Source organism: Acipenser ruthenus, chromosome 5 (assembly GCF_902713425.1).
Source record: "Acipenser ruthenus chromosome 5, fAciRut3.2 maternal haplotype, whole genome shotgun sequence".
In the NCBI taxonomy this organism is placed as follows: Eukaryota; Metazoa; Chordata; class Actinopteri; order Acipenseriformes; family Acipenseridae; genus Acipenser; species Acipenser ruthenus.
This window is the reverse complement of record NC_081193.1, coordinates 51,859,807-51,884,301: the sequence shown is the minus strand read 5'-3', so window position 1 is coordinate 51,884,301 and position 24,495 is coordinate 51,859,807. Positions and strand designations below refer to the sequence as shown.

The 24,495-nt window shown below is 36.8% G+C and overlaps 1 protein-coding gene across 4 annotated transcripts in view; it reads left to right on the top strand.

Moving 5' to 3' along the window:
* The window catches only part of LOC117403027 (serine/threonine-protein kinase MRCK alpha-like), a 228,762-nt gene that overhangs the window by 134,775 nt on the left and 69,492 nt on the right, over positions 1-24,495 (top strand). For 3 of the 4 annotated variants that reach the window (XM_059024319.1, XM_034004851.3, XM_059024321.1), the window contains exons 6-14: positions 8,839-8,932; positions 9,404-9,604; positions 10,862-11,110; positions 11,570-11,649; positions 15,334-15,500; positions 16,683-16,805; positions 20,117-20,250; positions 21,032-21,274; positions 22,960-23,070. In XM_059024319.1, the coding sequence (XP_058880302.1) occupies positions 8,839-8,932; positions 9,404-9,604; positions 10,862-11,110; positions 11,570-11,649; positions 15,334-15,500; positions 16,683-16,805; positions 20,117-20,250; positions 21,032-21,274; positions 22,960-23,070 (1,402 nt within the window). The remainder of the gene's footprint in view (positions 1-8,838; positions 8,933-9,403; positions 9,605-10,861; positions 11,111-11,569; positions 11,650-15,333; positions 15,501-16,682; positions 16,806-20,116; positions 20,251-21,031; positions 21,275-22,959; positions 23,071-24,495) is intronic. The other variant, XM_059024320.1, reaches the window with a different exon arrangement.

The window sequence follows — 24,495 nt, the reverse complement described above, 5'->3', positions numbered from 1 at the left end:
AATAATTGCAGTCCGCAAGAAATTCAAGCTCTCAGACAGCTTATAGAGCTAATGGTGTTATAATTAGGGGTCTACCTAAATCGCGATTTCCTAAATCGTGAAATTGAGGGGTCACCGCGAAATTCACCTCTTAGGGGCCAATGCATACAAACAAGTACGGAGAGGGGAAAAAAAAGAAACCTCGTTAAATGAACTACTGCACAACGCAAGTGACGCAAACTACGTATCCTCCTTCTGTAGATAGCCCTTTTTGATTCCTTCACCGTTTCGTGTGCATTGCACTTAAGCAAAAAACTAACAAAAAAACGTCCACAAGTAACATTTACAAAATAAATTCTCCAAAGCAGTTAACGTTCTTGTTTACTATTGAAATGACAAAGTTTTAATCAGCCTATCAGTGCATTTTTACTGCTTTTATGTGACCTGTACTGTGCAGTATGGGGTGGGACAAAGTTGGTGCTGCATTGTTTTGATTTAGGTTGCTAAAATCTAGTTTTCAGTATTGGAGGTAAAATAGTAGAAATGGACGACAAAAAAAAAGTATATTTCGGCTGATGATCGTTTCAAGATATTTCCCAAAGAAACTGTACATGCAGACTGAGGTAATTGTTTTGCATATCTTAATGTGTCTTTGGAGAAAATACGAGCAATCGCTATTTAGCTTCAGAATCACACATTAAACAAAAGGCTACTACAGAGGCTGCTGAACAGAACGTAAAATATACAGCTTTCAGAAACCAAACTGGAAAGTCAGCCCAGACAAAAAGTATTCCTGCCTGCAAGTTAAGTCAGTACTAAAACGATCCAGCACAGCCACCTCGCTTCAACCTGCTGCTTACTTTTTCGCAGTTGGAATTTTAGACCCGAATAGCCATGTTTTCTTTGTTTTGACTCGGTACTAATAAAATAAATAATTGGATGGGACAAATAACATGCCCTTGTGTAACCAAGTTTTTGGGCTGTTTCTAATTGATTTCCACATCTGTATAACTCGGCAAAGCTTTGCCTTAACTTCCAACCAGTTAAGCGGATGCAGAACGTGCAGTCTCAATGTTTGGGCAAGTCAACTGCAGGGGGATGCTGCATGCTTGCCTTTAACAAATGACAGCACTCTGTTTTAGTAAGGAAGCAAGTACCACTATTTTTAGGCTTTATAGTGTTCTGAAATACTGTCTACTTAGGTTTATTTAATGTTTAAACAGGTCTGCGAAATCCTAATTTTATTCCGCAACATACCCATGAAAAATACGTAAATTTACCACGATTTAAGTAGACCCCTAGTTAAAATTAAACCAGCAGATAAGGGTGGTGCCATAGTAATTCAAGATTTGGATAATTACAGATTAGAGGCAATAAGACAGTTATCGAATCCAGAATATTATAGATCATTGACTTGTGATCCAACTATTTGAATTAAGGAATGTATTAATACAATTTTAAATTGGCATGTGAAAATAATTGGGAAAGAAGGCAAGAATTTAAATTTGTCAATAAAATCCCCAATTAAACCGGTATTTTATATATTGCCTAAAATACACAAGAATATGCAGAACCCTCCAGGAAGGCCAATTGTCTCTGGTTCTGGTTCGATAATTGAACATTTGTCTAAATTTGTTGATGTATATTTGAGAAAAAAAGTTGAACAGCTTCCATCATTCTTAACCCTTTGCGGTCCTATGTCAGTTATTTTCCCTTTCTGGTCCAATGTCGGACCCTGTCTGACATCATCAAAAAGACGTAAAATGCAGGTCTCTAGTCGTTTTTTCTCCGGAAAAAGCTGAGAAAACCATTCAATGGCAGAGTGAGACCAATAGGAGCCGAGAGAAGCCGAAAAAAAGGGGGCGCATCTGAGAAATACAGATAGCCCTGGCACCACAGAGATAACACGGACATAAACAAACAAGATAGCTGCTTCTGCATCCAATGCTCAAAGAATATCACAGACATTTGCAGAGCTTTTTTGAGTTGTTATAGTAATAAAATAATGACTTGGATCGCATTATTGAGGAAATGGTGATAAAACAAGTGATCAGGAGATGATTTATCAGTATGCACTACTATGAAGAGGTATGTGAAAAATACAGCGAACAAGGGGTGGGGCGGGGCTGGAGATGCAGTACTGAGTGTCCTATTGATATGGAGTGCCTTTTAAACCTGTTTTACTGTGAAAAAAATACTTTTAAACAGCCCGTCTAAAATAAACTGGACCTGACGCGCCTGAGACGTGCTGAATAAATGGACCGCAAAGGGTTAAAGGATTTGAGGGAGGTCATAAATTGTCTTACAAAAATGAAAGTATAACAAAAACGTTTGTTAGTAAGTTTCGAAATAGAAAGTTTGTATACAAATATTCCCCATGAGTTAGGGTTACAGGCTATGTAATTTAGTTTGAAAGACAGAACTACCCCCCCCCCCCCCCATTTTTTTTATTGGATTTAGCTAAATTCATTTTACAAAATAATTACTTTACTTTTTGAAAATCAATTCTATCAAAAAGTAAAGGGAACAGCCATGGGATCCCCATTTGCTCCAAATGTTTGTTGGTAAATGGGAGTAGGAGGAATCCTTTGGTAATCACATTGTTGTATGGAAACGATTTATAGACGATATATTGATGATATGGGATGGAACATAGCTTCAGCTTAATAAATTTTATACCTATGTGAACAGTATAGATGCAAGCCTAAAGTTTACTATGGATTTTTATGAAATACATATACAGTGCTGAGAAAGTTTGTGAACCCCAATGATAATTATGGAAATTCCATAGTTTTACCATGATAGCCTTCTTGAATCAAAATTCAAGTCTTTTCTTGAATATGTAATAGGGTTTATATTAACCAATTCCATGTCTTTTGAAACACAATGATGTATGAATTAGACAAACAATGAGTAATTAAGATTCAGGATATGTGAAAAAGTAAATGAACCCCTGGTTTTATCAGCTCAATTATGGGGATAATTTGAATCGGATGTTTAAATAATTAGGTAGATCTTCAGGGTTGAGTTTGGGAGGCCCCACCCTATATAAAGATCAGAAACTTTGTGAGTTTGGTCTTCACCATACTCGTGTGTGGAAACATGTCATGCCACGATCAAAAGAAAGGATTACAAAACCATTTCTAAGGATTTGGGGCTCCACCAATCCACTGTCAGACAGATACAGTAGTCTACAAATGGAGAAATTTCAAGACCACAGTCACTCTACCCAGGAGCAGTCATCCTACCAAAATCTCTCCAAGAACAAACCGGAAAATCATCAAGGAAGTCACAAAGAACCCCAGAGTAACATCCAAGAATGTTCATGACTCAACTATCAGAAAAAGACTGAACAAGAATGGTGTTCATTGAAGGATAGCCAGGAGGAAACCACTGCTCTCAAAAAGAACATTGCTGCCCGTCTGAAGTTCACCAAAGAGCACATAGATAATCCACAAGACTTCTGGAACAATGTTCTCTGGACACACAAGTCAAAGTTAGAACTTTTTGGCCTCAATGAGAAACGTTTGGCGAAAACCAAACACTGCGTTCGAACAGAAGAACCTCATCCCAACCGTCAAGCATGGTGGTGGAAGTGTGATGGTTTGGGGCTGCTTTGCTGCCTCAGGACCTGGACGGTTTGCCATCATTGACATAACCATGAATTCTGCATTGTATCAGAAGATTCTAGAGGAGATGTCAGGCCATCTGTCCATGAGCTGAAGCTGAACCGAAAGTGTATCATGCAGCAAGACAATGATCCTAAACAAACAAGCAGATCTACACAAGAATGGCTGCGGAAGAAGAAATTCTGCGTTTTAGAATGGCCTAGTCAAAGTACGGACCTAAACCCCATCGAAATGTTGTGGCAGGACCGAACCGAGCTGTCCGTCAATGGATGCCCTCAAATGTCACCGAGTTGAAGCAGTTCTGTAAGGAGGAATGGGCCAAAATTCCTCAAAACCGATGTGAGAGACTAACCAACAGTTACAGGAAATGCTTAGTTGAAGTCATTGCTGCTCAAGGGGGTGCCACCAGTTACTAAATCTAAAGGTTCACATACTTTTTCACGCATGGATATTGAATGTTGAATCATTTGTGGATAAATAAATGTTGAAAAAGTATCATGTTTTTTGTCATTTGTTTAATAAGGTTATCTTTATCTATTTTTAAGACTTAGATCAAGATCTAATAACATTTTAAGTTTGAAATATGTGAAAATCCTAAGGGGTTCACAAACTTTCTCGGCACTGTACATTTTTTGGATTTGGATGTTTATAAAGATGATTCAGGTTTATTACATACATCAATCTATAGGAAAGAAACAGATAGAAATATATTATTGAGAGCTTCGAGTTTCCATCCTAGATATTTGATTAACAGTATACCTTACAGCCAATTTCTGAGACTGAGAGGTAATTGTGATGAGGGTAAAGAATATGAAAAACAAGTTGAAATAATGAAAACCATTTTTTAGAATGTGGTTATGATGTATCTAACATAAATAGAGCAATTAATCGTGCAGCTATTAAACCAAGATATGAGGTACTTAATTCTGATTATAATGTTAAATAAATTGAAGACACAAATTTTTATGACTGATTTTTCACCACAAGCTCAAGATGTGAAGAGAATTATATTAAAACATTGGAATGTCTTACAGAGTGATCACACTTTAAAACAATTTGTGGAGACTCCTCCAAGAACAGTGTTTAGACAAGCTCGTAATCTAAGAGATCAATTGGTTCATAGTAATTTAAAAACAGTATCACAAATTACATGGCGTGGCGGTCAGCCCAAAGGGAATTACAAATGTGGCAATTGTTTTATCTGATAAAACAATGTATTCATGGCAATACAACGTTTGTTGTATATATGCTAGTATGTCCATGTGGAAAATCTTACATGGGGAGGACAAAAATAACATTAAAACAGATAATTAAAGAACATAAAGCTGCCAATAGAACTAAAAATATGGATTACGCTATGTCGAGACATTACATACAAGCCGGACACGGCTCGCCGTCTACATTATGATTCTGGGGGATAGAGAAGGTTCATTGTCCAAAGCGAGGTGGTGATCACTTAAACATACTTCTACAACGATAATCTTTTTGGATTTATACATTAAATACTTTGTACCTTTCCGGGTTCAATTATGAATTGGATTACAACCCTTTCCTATAGCAGAGTTCTTCCCTGTATGTATTTTAGCACTTCAGAATTTTAGTGGTTTAATTATGAAATTGTATTAATGACCAGGAGCTGATAATTTGTGATTAATTGTGGATGATTGATAAATGTTTGTATATGCATTAATTAAGTTAAAGTGATTGTTGCGGTTTGAAAAACTGTTTTTGACTTGTTAATTGGAACTAATATATAACTCCTGAGTGAATTTCATGTGCTATGCTGATGAAGGCACATTTGTGCTGAAACCGCTAGATCACTATGTCGTTTTAAAAAAAATATAATAAACTATTTAATATTAATATTTTGTGTGCGCTATAAATGTGTTCTTTGTATATGCACGAAATTGGATGTATGATAGTACAACATATTCAGATGTTGTACTATACACTTAAGGTGGTCTTAATCCTTTCTGAAAAACACATACACAGTGTACCGGAAAAAAAAAAATAAATTAAGTGAACCTCCACACACACAGAATTTTCTTAACCAGTTTTTTGTGAAATCAGTGGTATCTGTGATGGAAACATTAAGTAACCTGGATGTTAGCTGTTAAACTATCTTTCGCTTGTTGAGTACAGATAGCCAGCATGTCTTTGCCCAATGAATAGCCAGTCCGAGCCCAAAGCAGTCCATTTGTCTTTTAATTTGCATTTCACCTCAGAAATACTTGTCAGTTTTAACAAACGTCCCTGTGACAGTGACATTGACATTGGATTAAATCACTTCATTATGGAATTTGTCAGGAGGTCCTGTGAAAAATGAGGAGATAGTATTGTGGAATTCCTCAAGGATAAACAGTCCAGCCTTGTTTGCATTGAATTCAATTTCTCAGGATATTTTGTGTGACTTTGAAGAGGCTGTTTTAATGTTGTGAGTTTTAGTCATGTGTGAATCAGGCTTAGTTCAACTCAAAATAATAGACATAAATGCACAGGTATATTGGGGTCTCCATATACTCAATGGTATTTAAATAAAAACTATTTTAATTTAAAATATATAGTGTTAACTCCACTTGTTATATCCTACTAAGTATCTAGACTTGCCATTACCAGATGCCAAACCTAATCCCAATTTCAGAGTCCAAAGATTGGGGCCTAGCCTACCCCAAAACTACAGACATTTTGTATCAGTAGTTAAAATATTATGATTTCAGTATTTTAGATGCATTGTGTGTACTTTAAGCTTACCTTTCATAACAAATGAACATTGATAGACTGTTCTATTCTTACAGTAAATACTATTACCAACTACCATCGACTTAATTTAATTTATGAATGCTCTTGCTTTTATTACTGATCTTTGTCTTGATCATATCGCATCCAAATCATGATATACAATGAAAAAAACATAGACTAGTGAGAAATGTGAAATCACAAAATTTCAAGAGAATTATTATCACTGAGACAAACTGGTATGGAATCTTATATAAGTAACAGTTATTGGAACACTATTGTTTTCTAGTTTTATCTAGCCTCCATAGGACACCATTAATTTAATGTTAGAATAACTGAGCTTAGCTTTGATAAAGGATGGAGTCTTCTCCTGAAAATTCTGGCCAGGTTATAAACAGCTATGGCCAAGAGTTTTGCATCACCCGAGAATTTTAACTGATCATTAATAAAGTCGAATGAAACCAGCTGAATGTGTTGAATTACATACCACATTGTAGTTTTCCATATACTTGTGAATTAACATTATGATTACTATTTATTAATAAACACATAATCTGAATTATTAAACAAATTGTTTTATTTCTGAATGGAGCTAATACAGTGTAATATATTTAGGCTTGCTACTATTCGATTTTTATTTTTTGCCAAATCGACCATTAATATCGACATTTATTTAAAAAAGATTTGACCGTGTTTTTTCGATCTTGAAATCGACCTTTATGCTTTAAAAAATTGTCATTGAGAAACATTGAGTGAAACCCGTTTATCATATTCAACAGGCAAACAAAACATCAGATAGTTGAACAGAACTAACTTGCACTTATTAGTCTGAGGTCCGCCCCTCTCCTGCTTCAGCACAGCCGGACTCAGAGTCACTGGAAGGCAAGGCAGATGGGCCCGCTTCGTCCTGTTGCAGAGACTTCAGCCGTCAGTCAGGGTATTCTGCACATTCAGCAGCATAATGGGACTATTTAACAGTTTTACCGTTTCTGACTGGGACAGAAAATTTAATTCAGAACAGTTTATCACCTGGTATAAACGTCCATGTCTTAACCACACCGAGAAAGTAAACTCCAGCTTACACGTACAGCCTCTTGCTGCATGCATTCTACATTCTATATCTCCACTCTGGCACGCACTTGCCGATTCTTCCTGAGCAACATCCGAAGAATCCGACCCTTCCTCACCAACTATGCTACCCAGCTCCTGGTCCAGGCCCTGGTACTCTCCTGCCTAGACTACTGCAACTCCCTCCTGGCTGGCCTCCCTGCGTCCGCCACCCGTCCGCTCCAGCTCATCCAGAACTCTGCTGCCCGCCTGGTGTTCTCTCTGCCTCGCTTCGCCCACGCTACTCCACTACTCCGCTCGCTCCACTGGCTCCCGATCACCGCTCGCATCCAGTTCAAGACTCTTGTACTAGCCTACAGATGCCTTGACCAGTCTGCACCCAGCTACCTCCAGACCCTCATCTCTCCCTACACCCCCACTCGACCTCTCCGCTCCGCCTGCACTAGAAGACTAGCTCTACCACCGCTACGCTCCCCTGCCTCCAAAGCCTGCTCCTTCTCCACCCTTGCTCCGCAGTGGTGGAATGACCTTCCTACAGATGTCAGGACTGCCCAGTCCCTGACCACATTCCGGCGCCTCCTTAAGACTCACCTCTTCAAAGAGCACCTGTAGAACTCCTCTGTTTGTATCCTGGGACACTATCACCCTTCATGTAAATGTGCTTTATTTTGCTCTTATCAGCCCCTATTTTACTGCATTTAATCCTGTACTTCAGAATACTGTAATCTGCCAAGTTTTTAACCTGTAGTACTTTGTATTTAATCACATCCTGATGTAACTATCACTATTTAATCATATCCTGATGTAACTATCACTATTACCTGCTGTATTATTGAATTGTGGTTTGTCAAACTTGTACTTTACTTGAACAAAAGTTATTGTATTTCTTGCTCTTATTGTATTACTTGTATTGTAACGCTTGAAATGTTTTTGCCTACGATTGTAAGTCGCCCTGGATAAGGGCGTCTGCTAAGAAATAAATAATAATAATAATAATTCATACTGCACACGACCGAAACAGCAGTTTGATTGGTAGCATCTTCAATCATTCATAATGTGTGCAGCCAAAACAGCAGTTTGATTGGTAGGTTATCCAATCATTCATAATGCGTGCGGCTGAAACAGCAATTTGATTGGTAGCATCTCCAGTCATTCATAATGCACGCGGCTGAAACAGCAATTTGATTGGTAGCATCTGCAGTCATTCATAATGCACGCGGCTGAAACAGCAATTTAGTAGAAAGAGAATGTGTATGCTGTCATGTACGCTGCAGAAAGCGGCGTTCACTTCTACAATGGACTTTCCCCACAAAATATAAAAACAAGAAATATCTGGCAAGATAGAAAATCCTCCTGCAGCCAACAGAGTTTTAGCATCCCTGGTGAGAAGTAATGTCAGAGTAATACTTAATAATTTTGTTTTTAGGGACATCAAACCAGATAACATTCTCATGGATATGAATGGACACATTCGGCTTGCAGACTTTGGTTCCTGCCTTAAACTCATGGAAGATGGAACAGTAAGTGTGGGAGAATACAGACAAATGTTTTTTTAACTTTAGAAAGGTTACTGTTTTCATGATGTAATACTTATCATTAATGTGTGTTTCTGGTGATAGTCCAATTAACAGTGCATACACCTGCAAACAAGAATTGAGGCAGAAATAATAAATTCAGAATGTGTTTCTACATTGTTGACTGCCAATAGAAAAAAAAAATCTACTTTTGTACCAGTCTTGGCAGTCTTAAGTGAACAAACTAAAATAAATAACAAATGGTCCACCCACTCTTTTTTTACTGCAGTAAAAATGTGTGGTACCTTTGCACTAGCGGGACATGCTGCTTGTTGATCTTTTTGATGTAGTGAGCTTGGGGTAAGAGTGAGGTAACATAGGCAACAAATGCCTAGGATACAATAGTTACAGTCCTTGCACACATATTCTAAAGTTAAAATCCAACATCTCAAATTGATATCCTTTTCCACAATGCAGGTTCAGTCTTCAGTTGCTGTGGGAACGCCAGACTACATCTCCCCTGAAATTTTACAAGCGATGGAGGATGGCAAGGGGAAGTACGGTCCTGAGTGTGACTGGTGGTCCCTGGGCGTCTGCATGTATGAAATGCTTTATGGAGAAACTCCCTTTTATGCAGAATCTTTAGTGGAGACATATGGCAAAATAATGAACCACAAAGTAAGTGATATGCTAACTGTAACTTCCAGATACTGACAAGGCTGGTTCTTGTGAAACAAATATAAAGTATTCTTAACACACATGTGGAGTTGTTTTTCTTCTGTAACATAAATCAAATCACTCCCTTTTTAAATGCAACAGTATCTTAAATCATAAATTACTTTGCGAGGGAGCACTAAGCAGTGTTCTCTGCATGCAACTGATTGGTAAATTTTTCTCACTGGATAAAGCTCTTGGGATGTTTTTTTGGCCAGAAAAGGAGAACATTTATATTCTATTCCTAAAAAAAAACAAGGCAGTAAACGGGATGTTAATTTGCTGTTAGTCAGACAGTTGTCAAGAATATTGCATTTACTTGGCTGTTTGTACTTATGAATTGGTTTGAAAAGATCATTATTATTATTATTATTATTATGTTTTTATTTTATTTCTCAGCAGACGCCTTATCCAGGGCGACTTACAACTGTTACAAGATAACACATTATACATTATTTCACATTGTACAGATATCACATTATTTTTTTATTTATTTATTTTTTTACATACAATTACCCATTTATACAATTGGGTTTTTTACTGGAGCAATCTAGGTAAAGTACCTTGCTCAAGGGCACAGCAGCAGCGTCCCCCACCTGGGATTGAACCCACGACCCTCCGGTCAAGAGTCCAGAGCCCTAACCACTACTCCACACTGCTGCCCTGGTGTGCCTTAGTTGTTGGACAGTGATGGTAACGGAGAGCTAGCAGATTCTATCCCTGTTACTAATAAACAGTTTACCCTGGGCAGCCCCTTCAATTCACGTGCCTTTGCTATCAGGTTTGATATTCACAATATACCATCGTCAAAACAAGAAATAGCACTGACGTTTTATGTATTCTGCTTACAAACACACTTTCATAGGCGCACTGTATATTTCTTATTATGTTTACAAAAGGTGACTTGTATTAAGGAATATAATATTAAGATACAAAAGCTACAAATAGTTTGCTTTTTATTCAATAATTTTTCAAGAGCTGTCACTGCTCATGCTTTTTTCTAGGATTTTGACCCACTACCTAGCAAAATATTTTCCTGAATTGACACCTCAATTACCAGATCTTTCTACATTTTATTGACCATTTCTGTCCTCCCATTTAATTAAAAAAACAGGGTTCTTAGGAGTTTAATTTTATAACTACAGTTCATACAGTCATTCTTCAGTTAATAAGACTACAGCTACTAGTACTACTATTGATATTTGCTACTTCTGTTTTTAGGAGAGATTTCAGTTTCCTGTACAACTAATGGACGTATCTGAAAATGCCAAGGACTTGATCCGAAGGCTTATTTGCAGCAGGGAACACCGGCTTGGCCAGAACGGCATTGAGGACTTTAAGAAACACCCATTTTTTGTTGGCATTGACTGGGACAACATCCGAAACTGTGAGGCACCTTATATCCCTGAAGTCAGCAGTCCTACCGATACGTCCAACTTTGACGTAGATGATGATTGTTTAAAGAATTCCGTATGTGAACTGTTCTCTTTTATCTACAACTTATTTTTGTAAAAATAGAATTTAACACTTGAGTTCCTCCTAGAGGTGTATGTGTGTGTGTGTGTGTGTGGGGATGGAGGTATCAAGGGACAAGAAGGCTGAGTGGGTGGTTTTTAATCCACAAAACTGCAGTATCCTGACCACCTAGAGGAAGTAGTCATGATTTTAAATACCTAACGTGCAAATAGGTACAGTATTATGATGATTATGCACATACTGTAGTTTGGGTTATTTTGTGATAGTGGTTATATATATAGTATGTTTTTCAGTGCCGTAGAAGAAAATAAAAATGTTTTGTATTATGTGTTTATCTTAGAGCTCTTTCTGTATAACTCCTTGTGTTTTCCAACACACATTTAAATAGGACAGTGTTAAAAGGGAAACGTATGAAAATGTTACTGTATTATTTTCTTGTATTTTATTCTTCAGGAAACAATGCCCCCACCATCACACACTGCCTTCTCTGGCCATCATTTACCATTTGTTGGGTTTACATATACTAGTAACTGGTAAGTATGTAGTGTTTTCTGATTTAATGTAATGTGAACAGTTTGCAATTAGCCAAACCTTTTACAGTAAATTAATGTACTCCGTTTAAATGTATAGACCATCTGTCAGTTTATTATGACCTATCTAGAGCAGTGGTTTTCAGCCTTTTTTTTAAAACTGTACCCCTTCTGTCTGAAGGTTTCAGCTCAAGTACTATGGTACTATGGTTACAGTAAAAGGCAATAATCTGATTTACACCCCACCCCTCATTTATTTACTGTATATTTTATGTCACAACAGTTTACAGACTACTAAACAGTAATTCTTAAATTCTTCATTACAAGTGATGCACAGAATCTCTTCGAAAATGCACGTATTTGCTTTTTATTTGGCAGTTATTATAAAAAAAAGTCTGCACTGTAAATGTTTAGTACATTACCATTTACTTCCCATCTCGGCATAATTATGTACCATTTAAAATGTTTACAACATCAAAAACATTCACCTGAAGAAAAAACTATATTAACTAACAATGAGAAACTTTTTATTAAAGCCAACATAAAAATTATGCAAAGGGCCTCGAATAACTTTCTGGTGTAAGAAATGTATCAATTTTTGATTTGAGAAACAAAACACAGGATAATCTGGATATACTCTATCAAACACTGAAAACAACTCAACCAGCCACCATTGCTGTTACTAAAATGCACCTATATCAGTGGAAACCTGCTCAATGCAAATCATGCATGATCGAATGTCATTTTGAGACTATAGTCAGACTGTAAACTTTGAGCTGCTAAGCAAAAATGAAATATTTATGCACAGTAGTTTAGAGAGAATATATAACACTGTAAAAAAGTAATGTAAGACCATTGTTATTTTTAGAGAGATTCATTCAGTCTTTGCTGTGGTAAAGCAAGCAAGCAGATTTATATTTGGAGGACAGTAGAATTAAACTAAACTGGTACCATAGGGATGCCATGACAATTTCTCAGATTTGATATGAAAGTGGAAATAAAGATAGTCTGCTTATTTTTTGGTATGTGGTTGCATGTGGTCAGGTCAATTTTGGTGCTGCTGTGCTTTGTAAATACCTCCTGAATTTTACTTCACTTTACATCTACTTCAACAGATCCCCCTTGACTTCATACATAAAAAATCGCCCTGTTATACAAGACATTATTTTTATTTTTTTATGGGTTATGGAAGGGTATCCACATGGTTAATCTGAAAAACACATTTGCAAAAAGCACAATATTTCATTTATCATAATGGAATCATCTGTAAATGATTAATAAATATGTCAGCCAAAAAAACAACATAATATAATTTTTATATTTTATTTTTGTTGCTGTTAATACAAATAATAATAAAAATACAAACTTAATAAACTAAGAGTATTGTGTAGACCAATATGTAATAGGGATGTAGCGGATGTGCAATTGATCACATTATAAAGTTTTCTTTATAGCACAGCTTATCCAATTTTGATCAAACTTTTTATCAAAATGATTGATTCATTATTTGGAGATATGCTAACATTTTTACACTGATATTGAATGTAGATTATGGTAATCTACTTTATGATACTCATGGCTCTAATTTTAGACTTCTCTGTTTCTTGTTATGAGTACAAAGGTATCAGTAGTTGCAAGAATATGGGAAGCTCAATAGTATGGGTGGACATGCTATTTATTTTTTACATTTTTGTGTATTTCATTTACTTCACAGTTGGTAGATAACTGTAAATAATATTCCTAGTAATACTAGTACTAAAAGCACAGTCACAATCTCACACTTTTAAAATACACACTTTGTCATCACAGCATGTTTATAAAGGAAAGCATCACCATTTATCATTATTTTGATCGATCAGTAAATAACAGGGTAGAGAGAGAAAACAAATCATAGCATTTTCCTCTGAACAGTTACACAGTTCAGAAAGTGAGCTCTGATTTTAAAGAAAAAAAATGATTTACGTAAAAGTGTTTTACAGTTTTTTAACACCCCTGTAAATCTTATTTTACCAGTAAAGCTGGAACACACGTGGGTAATTTGTAACCAGTGGTATAAGATTAGTGGAATCTGACTCCTGCCTTGTCTGGTGTATCCCTGCAACAAATGACTGCCTCAGTAGTATGTGACATATCTGGCTTCAGATACAGTATTTTGGACCTTCGAATTATATATAGTTAGGCTTGCTACTATTTTATTTATTTTTTTTGCCAAATCTACGATTAATATCGACGTTTATTTTTTAAAGAATTTACCAGGTTTTTTTCTATCTATTTTTTAATTCGAGTAGAGAATGGGTGAAATCGACCTTTATTCTTTGAAAAAAAAAAAAAGAAACTTCTCATTTAGCGAAACCCCTTTATCATATTCCACATGGAACAAAACCATGATTACCAACATTCTAATTGAAAACGTTTGGTCACAGTGAAGCTATTATACCTTGTATAGATAAAGATCCTACACAAATTAAAAAAATAAACCATAGAAATCGCAGCATAAGTATATTACGCAGACTTTTATAGCATACATTTTTACAAGTAAAAATAATATGCACAGAACAAAACATTAGGTAGTTGAACAGAACCAACTTGCACTTCTTATTATGAGTGAGCTCCACCCCTCTCCTGCTTCAGCACAGCTGGCAGACGGGCCTGCTTCGTTCTGACGCGGAGACTTCAGCCGTTGTTCAGGGTATTGTGCACAATACTCATTAAGTGTTTTCCTCTTGTGCCCCATTTTCAAATCAAACTAACTGTCACTGTATATACCTATAGCAAAAATGTAGGTGCTTTGAATGACAGGTGCTGTAGCTGGCAAATGAAAGTGAACAGGCAGTGCAGGTCTTGATAATTGACAGTCATTTAAACGAATGAGAGCATTCTAGCGCTGCTTCAGTCAACGAGATCTGTCAGAACAGGATGAAATGACTGACAGTGAAACTACATTAGCCTATTAAGCAACCCCTAGCCATTCAGAGTAGAACATAGATGGGACAGACAGCAAGTATAAAAATATCACAAACTAGGGATGATTTCTAAATTTTTATTTTTGGTAAGAAAATAAAAAACAGCGAGTGGTTTTACCGACGTTTATCCTATGTAAATTTATTTCAGTCAAATGTTTAACAAGCTTTACCGATTTAAAATCAAAATGTAGCAAGCCTATATATAGTATATGTGCATTTGTATTTACTTTCTAAAAGGGTATTACTCCAATGATAATTATTGCAGTGAAATGTTGAAGACACTATGCTACACTACTTTGTCTGCCTGTTTCACTCCCCTTTTCACAGATAACCATACTAGTACCATACAAAAAATATTTGAACACTAATACATGGATATCTACAGTATTTCAGACACACATGTCTGATTGCATTGCAGAATTACAATCAAGTTGCAATTAGAGGTAGATAGTAGTAGATTTTTACACTCAAGCAGCAAGGAAAAGTCATAAACATACAGCATCAATGCGACTGGTGGTTGAAAGTTTTATTATCCTAAAAGGATGTACTGTAGATGGCATGTGAACCGTGGTGTGGTGAATTCAAAGGTACATTAACAGTTTTTTTCTGCTCCTTCAAGCGTCAATACAACTGAGATGCAATATACCTGTACTGTATTCATCTGTTTCTGTTTGCCCTGCCTCTACCTGGGATTCGATTAATACATGTTTCCTTTTTTATTTAGTACTCTCTCTGACCGAGGCTGCTTAAGGGAGGTCTCCGGAACCACTTCAACAGAAATTGACAGCAGAGTCCAGAGAAGTCTAGAAGATAGCTTAGCAACTGAAGCTTATGAGAGGAGAATACGACGTCTAGAGCAAGAGAAACTTGAGCTAAGCAGGAAGCTCCAAGGTGCAACACTGTTATTGTTAAAATAGTTTAGTTTATTTTGCAAGTAAAATGTTTATTTTCAATAGCTTTACATGAAATGTGGAATGTGTGTCCCAATATTGAGTTGTCATGTATTCCACTACAGCTGGAGTTCAGCTAAATTCACCCTTGCATTGTTTCCTCTCTCCAGAATGCCAGAATTCTCAATTTGTCCTGTGATAAATGGTACTTTCATTGGTACACTATCTTTCACACCAGTGGCGACAGGCACGCACGATATGATAGATGACTCTCCTCTGATTGTATCATCAGCTGGAAAAAAATCACACGTATGATAGTCCTGTTATACAGCTAATAAAAATGTAGAATACATAACAGCTTTTCAGTATACATATTTCAGTAAAGGTAAACTAATCATACACACCAGCTATATCCAGTTCCTTAGAATTGGACTGCCAGGTGTTCTCCCTCATTGCTATGTCTTTATAATTTTTAAGTGCCAAGCCGCGATCGTTGTTGGTTGAGCACCATCTATTCTAGCAGTGGACAACTCCATTGAGATTACATCTCTAAAATTGCTTATCCAACAGAAGACCACCATGACTGTAGTATAGTTTTTTTTAGCAGCCATGAGACCTGCCAATACAAGTTTACGCTGCATGCGAGATAACTCGAGATTGGAACTACCGTTTAGCTCCAGGTATTTTGATACTGCAAGAATGATCTTTTCTTCTGCCATTGTTTACTGAAAGCACGCATGGGAAGCTGTTCCTAATTGGTCAGTTCCCTTGCTGCCGCGCAACAAAATCGCAGAAATAGACACCAATCCTATTTTTTTTTGCATCGCTTCAGTGTTGCCCATCGCATCGCAGGCAGTGTGAACAAAAATTGTATCAAATACATGTTTGTTTGTTTTTTGTCGTGGTGCGGTGTGTCGTACGACACATTCACTTGTTGCATCGCGGCTGGTGTGTAGAGGCCATAACTCTGCATAGAGATTAGTGATGCCTACCAGGCTATGATTCCAATAAGATTATAGTGCCTGTTTGTGACTATCTCTTTGGGACCACAGTAAAATCTATTTTTAAGTGATCACTACACATTTTGCTTTCACATAAAATAAAGGTACTATTCTGCGACTGGGTGATTTAATAAGTTGTGAAAAAAGAAAGCTTATAACTTTAAATGAAATGTCTCTTTTAGAATCAACACAGACGGTTCAGGCACTGCAATATTCCAGTGTAGATGGACCAGTAGCTGCAAGCAAAGAAATAGAAATCAGAAGCTTGAAAGAAGAAATAGAAAAGTTTAAAAAACAGATTGAAGGTAAGATGAAATGAATACCACCCATCTACTGAAAATTCTATTTTAATGATCCAAACACAAAATACCACCACCCTTAAACTTGTCAATCTGTAGAGTTAAAGGGAGTTGTAATAAAATCGTCAACTGTTTTGTGTGTCAAGAAAAAAGTAACTTACAATATGGTGTTAATGTCATGATATGGCTTCTGAATTTTCAGTTAGATATGTTACCTTCATTGTCATTATGCCTGTTTTTTGCGATTGTTTGGGATTTCTACCAGATTGATGACTAATGGGCAAAAAACAGAGCCATCTCTTAACAGTTTTGCCTCGCATATCTTTGCAGTTACATGCTCATGCAGTTAGTTTTATTTAAAATGTGTCTGTAATATGCTAAAGATTCTGTTTTAGTATGTTGGTTTGGAGCCATTGTTATAGTTGGTTCATTGGTTGTACCGGTATACAGTAAACAGTTACCTAAAAATGGTTGTGGTGCTTGTTTGTGGGTGTGTCATTTTAAGTGATCCCAAATAATGCTTTTTACAACCCACCTTTTTGATAAAATCCCACATTGAAAGGTGCAGTAAGGCTTTAAAATCTTATTAACATTGTCTACTTTTACATAAGGGTTCTGCAGATTTTACAGGCACAACATACTAGCTTCATAGTCTGCCGTATCACGTCCTGTGGTAAAGGCCAATTACCAAAGACCCTCAGCAATATCTGCTGATGTTGTGTGCTTGTTTTCAAGTTGCATCTTCACAACACCCCATTTTATTTAAAAATATGTTTTAAAACATTTGCTGTAAAAAAAATTCCAAGCAAACCTTTACTACTTGAAAGCATGTGGTGTTGCAGGAAGAACAACCCTAAGTCAAAACATAATTTGTCAGGTTATATGTTGTGCATACTGTATCTGCATAGCTAATGTTGAACCTTGTTCAAATCCACCTTTAGTGAAAAATGACATCTGGAGCTGTTTTGTCAAATTCTTCATACTAGAACCCGTCAGGGACCTCCATAAATCAGGACATCTTATATACCCAGTCAGCGTGCTAATGACAGTGTAGCATGTGGTTTAGATTTCTCAGGTCAAGGTTATAACTTTTTTTGTAGAAAACAAGAAGGAAACTTTAGACTTCGCCAATAAAAAGAAAGAAAAATAACTACAGTTTTTTTTTTTTTTTTAAGAAAATTGTATCAGACATTAAGTACTCTTCTAGTCTGAAAGATTTCTTTGCAAACATATTCCTGATTTATTACCTTATTTTGTCTTACTTCCAAGAAGTCGTTAGACATTTCAGTCCAAAACTGCTCCATGTTTTGCTTCAAATATCGATAGTATTCTAGCTGAAATTTGAAACATAAGGTACCAATGCCTCCTGCTGACCTTAATGAAGAGATGAATTGGTTTAACACCCTTGTTAGAAAGGTACCTGATGTGATAAGAACAGCTAAGATTTGTTCATTTCAGTTTATCCTAAAACAAGCTAAAGTACAAATCACAAGCTGTCCTCCCGTGTAATTGTAAAATCGCTCAATGGAATCATCAGTATATTTTAGCTATTACTTTTATTCGTTGTCTGTGGCAAACAAGGCATACCATAGTGATAGCATTTGTATGTGAGCACATCTGAATTTTCAGCAGTTACAATATTCCTTCTCTTGGTATCATGGTTCAGACATGTACTGTAAGTGGTTCTATTACTGTAACCAGTTTAAATAGAATGCACCTTTTTATAAAGGAAAAACCAGCACCACAACAAACACTGCAGTATAAAACAGTAGCAGATGTCAGTCTGTAATATCACTTGAGATCAAATGGAGTGCAAACATATTTGAAATGGAAAAATAGCAGCAGAAATAAATAAAGGAAGTCTTATACTGTGAGGGAAATTAACTAAACCCTTTAATGTGCCATGGGCACAATATTTTTTCAGAGGAGAAAACCCATTGAAGTTACAATACTTATGTATTAAGTTCTATTTTCTAGGTTTGTAACTCACTTTTACAATAAACATTTTGGATTAAAAGGCCTTGTAATCCCCACCCCCCACTTATTTATAGTGTTTTGAAGTTTCTCCTTTAAATCTTTAAATGAATGAGCTAGGATCTTTGCCTTGTTTGTTTGTTTCATTAGTTTGTCTGTTTTTGAATGTTGCTGCCCACAGAATGTTGCAGTGAATAAAATGCTCGCATCACAGCTTCCCTGTTTGCATAATTCTAATAAATAAATGCACAGTAATCATTGTAGCTGATTATCAATTTACAGCTCCATTAAAGTCTCTAATTCAGTTTGTTACTCACAAGCAACACAATACCTTCACAATACACTTTCCATTCTAACCGGCAAGGACAAACTCTAATTTTCTATAATTTATTTCAAGCAATAATATTGTAAGACTGATCAGGTTTGTATGTGACATGCTATGTTGGTTCTAAAATTAGGATTAACATAAATTGTCAGCTTTCTTTTTTCATCAGTTCATCCTGTTTACTTGGAGTTGTGGAGAATGTTATTCCTATTATCGTACGTAAAAGAGTATTTGTGTTGCGTTAAAAACATATACAGGAGCCCTAACACAAAAACAAATCTTATCGTATTGCATGTTATGTAGAACTATTACATTTGTTTTTACATTTGTTTTTTTTTTTGTCATGCTGTATTTGAGCATTGCCTAATATTTTTCCAGTATGTTACTAGTAGCTGATCATTGTAACCTGGTTACTATTACATGTTAATAATTTCAAGATAATTATGTGTTGACAATATGGGACACTGTGTAAAGTTTAGTTAATGTTAATTTATGGATCATGTAAATGTAAACAAAACCATAATTGTACTTTAATTCCTGCAGCAACACAGCGTACAGAAGTATTATCCATGTATATAATTGCGAATCTTAAATGTAATGCTCCTATTAGAGTTTGAACAAGCCCAGGATAGACAGTAATTGCAGACTGCACTTCACTTTCTCTAAACACACGCCCTTTCATGTCCTAATTTTTTAAGCTTAGTTATGTTTTTTTTTTAGCTTTTTTAGAAGCCCAGGAATCCTACCAAGTCTGAATTACATTAAAAATCCTTTAAGAATGTAAAACTGGCAGAAAAAGATTTCATTTGATTTGTTGCTTTTAAAATACAGATTCTGAAATAAATGTTGTCTGGGTGAAATAGTCCAACTCTTTTAGTTGCTTATAGTTTATGAACTTCATTCTATCATTAATCATGTTTGTGCTAGATTCTGTGTGCATCTGTTGAACAACAAAGTAAGTCATGCAGTGAAATGAAGTCTGTATCTTTTTTTTTATTTTCATTCTTGCCTGTTTTAGAGTCAGGCCAGTTAGAACAGCAGCTTGAAGAAGCCAGCCATGCAAGAAGAGATCTGGAAGAAGCCTCCAGGCATATGAAGGCATTTGAAAAACAAATAAAAATGCTGAAGCAGGACAAGGATGATCTGTATAAGGTAGCTGGAGATTCATGATGGTTTTTCATAAATTTGTTTACCTCCCTTCACTTAACTATTTCCCATGTCAAATACAAACATTTATTATATCCTTTATTACAAAAAATATGTATTTTAGTCTATGCTTTGGTATATTTGAAGCACTATAACTGTATTGTTCTATATTTTAAAACAAAAATACATTGCATACTGTTTTGAAAAAAAAAACATCTCGGCCACAGTAGTGATAATGTTGAATAATTACAATAATTACACGTAATTTGTTTTTAAAGTAATACAGAAGTAAGGTCAGTGACGGCTGTGTGGAGTTCCCCGGTTCAAATCCCACCTCAGCCACTGACTCATTGTGTGACCCTGAGCAAGTCACTTAACCTCCTTGTGCTCCGTCTGTCATGTGAGACGTAATTGTAAGTGACTCTGCAGCTGATGCATAGTTCACACACCCTAGACTCTGTAAGTCACCTTGGATAAAGGTGTCTGCTAAATAAACAAATAATAATTGAGGTCATCAAAGTTACAGCTAAGGACTGACCCCACACTTTAATGTACCATGTGTGTAATCTGGGGATTGTCTACATCTTGCCCCGCACATGTAATTGAAATCTGGATTTTTTAAAAAATTTTATTAAACCAGCATGACAATTAAACCAGGTGATAATTGACCACCAGTAGCAACACATTTTAGTTTCCACTGTTAGACCGAGTGTGGTGTAGAAAACGTGCTGAAAAGCTACAAAAGCCATACAGAATGGAATTTAGCATTCAGTTTGTTTTGTCTTAGGAACTGACTGATACAAGCGAAAAGCTAAAATCCCAAACCAAAGAGCTGAAGGACGCCCACATCCAGAGGAAGTTGGCCATGCAGGAGTTCTCGGAGATGAACGAACGAGTCACAGACATGCGCTCCCACAAACAGAAGCTTTCCCGGCAGCTGCGGGACAAGGAGGAGGAGATGGAAGTGGTGATGCAGAAGGTGGAGAGTTTGCGGCATGACGTCCGCAAGGCTGAAAGAGCAAAGAAGGAGGTAGGCCTCTCCTAAGATAACAAGGCCAAACTGGAGCACAAAATACAGACTGTCAAGTTAATCTGTGGGTCCCTGCTGCTGGATAGGGATACATTCACCAGCCTCTAGAGCAGGGGTGCCCTTATTAGAAGCCTAATTGGTCCAATTAAGCAATTTAGTGTACAGTTTGAACAAAAACCAGGAGGGCATCGGCCCTCCAGGAGCAGGATTGGGCACCCCTGCTCTAGAGGCTGGAGGGGGAGGCTGCTCTAGGCTTTATTATAATTAGGAGCAGTTTGGAGTTTGGAGTTGTTGGGGTCAGTGAGCTCGTTGACAGCTTCACAGAAAGTTTTCTTTCCATCTTGAATCATTGCTTTCCTTTGTTTGGTGCAGACTCCCCACAAAGTAATCCTGGAATCGTCTGTTAGGTGAAATTGTCCTGCGCAAACTATAGTGACCTCCAACACGACGCCGTACCGATTTCTGAAACAAAAACTAATAAATTGCTGCTGTTAGACAAGATAAAATGATATAATTCATTTAATAAAAAACTGAATATTGTATTAAATATTATCCTACTTACTCGATTTAATAAGATTACATTTTATAAATAAGTACATTTCATACTTTTTCTGCCAACAATGTTTTTTTTTTTTTTTTAAAGATTATTCGTTTTTTTATAATTCTGTTTATAATATAATTCCATATTTGAAACTTTAAATATAATTGTATTAATGGACTACTATAAACAAGGAAGGACATTATGAAAGGAATAATTAATGGTTTATAGATATTTTAAGAAAAAATCTAAAGCTGTTGAGTTTCCTATGTTCTCAATTGAAATATGTTTTTATGTTTATGCTGGTTACTAAGAGCTTTACAATTGTAGACCATTTCTGATGCATTCTAGAACAAGTTAACAATGGGAGAATCAAGTCCAGAATATTGGAATTATTTTGATTAAAAATATTGATCTGTGTTGTTGTGTATATGTGTTCGGTGGCTATTTCTAATCAAGTGTATTTGTCGTGCACTCTGCTTTGTTAGGTCTATCATACAAAGAGTAAGAGAAAGTACACTCTCAACTTGATTAGAGGTAGCCACCAAAGACGTAAACAAATTGTAAATCATCAAATCTAAATAAATGATGAAAACCTGATTATTAATGTACTCAATCAGTTTATATTGAACGTGTTGTGGTTTAAACATTTAGAATGCTTTGTCATTGACGTTCTGAGTGCAAGATCTACACACTCAGCAAAATGATAAATAGTTGAGGCTAATAGGTTCCAGTGGGGTTGTGACTTATAATGACAAGTATTGGCAATTATGTCTGATAGTGGAGTTTATTACTGAATCATAAGGCATTCTGTATAGTTGCCATAACTAGTCAAATGTTGTACTGAATTATTTTGAAGTTCATATAGAATAGTCAAAAAGAGGCAGGAAGCTGTGAGCCACCTTTTTTCTTGTATTTGTTCTCCTTAGGGAACAACTATCATTCTCTTCACTAGGAAAGAAACCCCCCAGGCTAAAAAGTTATAGACAAAAATAGCACGGTACTCTGATACTGCACTGGCCCAGTTCTGATTCAATTTTGATTGGTGACTTGTTTTGAAGTATGGAGATGGTGAGATGGCAGGGGGCTGGAGGGTGCCATTTTATTTTCATCCAAACTTACCAAGGCTCATTTGTTCTTTCCTTAGCTGGAAGCTCAGGCGGAGGAAGCTACAGCTGAGGCCTCAAAAGAGAAGAAGCTGCGAGAAAGAAGTGAACAGTACTCCAAACAGCTTGAGGGAGAACTGGAGGGACTTAAGGTGTGGTGCATTGACCCGACTGGAACTACTTTAGTTTCTCCACTGTACATTAACACAAACCCAGGGTCACATTATAACACATTAGATGATCTCTGTACCTCCCATCTTCTTGTCCTTTGCTTTAACCACTTGACTATACTAATTTAGTTAACATGTGAATTTAATAGTGTATGTTTTGGCATACAGATTAAAGTAAATGCACATGCGGTATCATTGTTCCCTTACAAGTATGAAATGTAGGCTAAACATTTATCGTATATGTATTTACTTTCGAAAGACCCAAACCTGAATAAGATATATCAAAGCTGCTCGTAGAGCCTGTGACGCAGTCATGGCCCGTCCCCGAGAGAACAAAAGCACTGCGGTCACAGACCTCAATGCCATTTTGGCTTTCAAGAACTGACCTGACAGGAGAGCTGGTTCAGATAAGTACTTGTTGGTTTTTCTGCTATATATTTTGCATTTATTGTGTTTTTACACAAATTGTATGTGATATTAAAAATAATCGCTGCATTCGTTTTACTAATTACACGTATTTTGCACTACAGCCTGTTGTTTGTTACATTCCACTGCGGGCTTGTGCCCCGCATGAAGCCAGCGTCTTGAGTCACTCCTTCCCAGGGATCAAACAACATAAGGTGGCTGGCTTTGTGCTTTCCCCCCAGGCTGCAGTAACTCCGACTGGAGTTAATTATTTCTTGTTTTAGCTTTGGCTAAAATTACGAGATGTTTTGTAGTATTTACGTAATTGCCAAATTACTGGGTTTTGTTGAGGAAAGTGTTTTTCTCATTGTGTTTTTTTCTGTTTTTACAGAGACTAGACGCAGACCTGTCTGCTGCGTGGTGCTACGGCACACGTGTATTGAGAGCAGCTGCTGGACTAACAGCAGCACAGCGCAAGGCCAAGATACTTGCTTCGGTTGTGGTTGCTTGCAATCTCTCCCACAGTATCTTGATGCCATTTTGGTGACAGCTTTTGCATCACCATTACGATGGCTGTTAGTTCATTCTAACAAGCAGGCTTCCCTCAGTCTCTTGTGAGTACTGACTGAGTGATTTTGCCAGTGGCTTGTACAAGTGGGCATCCCTGTACATTGCCACCCACGGTAACTGCGAATTGGTGGACCCATACCATAGAGTACCAAGGTCACTGACCCGCTCCGTTCCTGGGGCTATGGGCGCAGATTGGCCACAGGAGGACATACTGTCCATCACCGCAGAAGCTGGTGATCAAGAGGGCTAGTGTAATTTTGAAAGTGCCCTGGACTACAGAAGGTGAAACAAGGCAGTTCTCCCCCCCCAAAATACACCCGGATTTTCTTTTTGAAATCCAGTCGTCCTGGGATCATTTGTGCCCAGTCTCTAGCACAGACAGAGGCCCACATGGAATTAATCACCAGCCGCCTTCAACGGTTCGGCCTTACG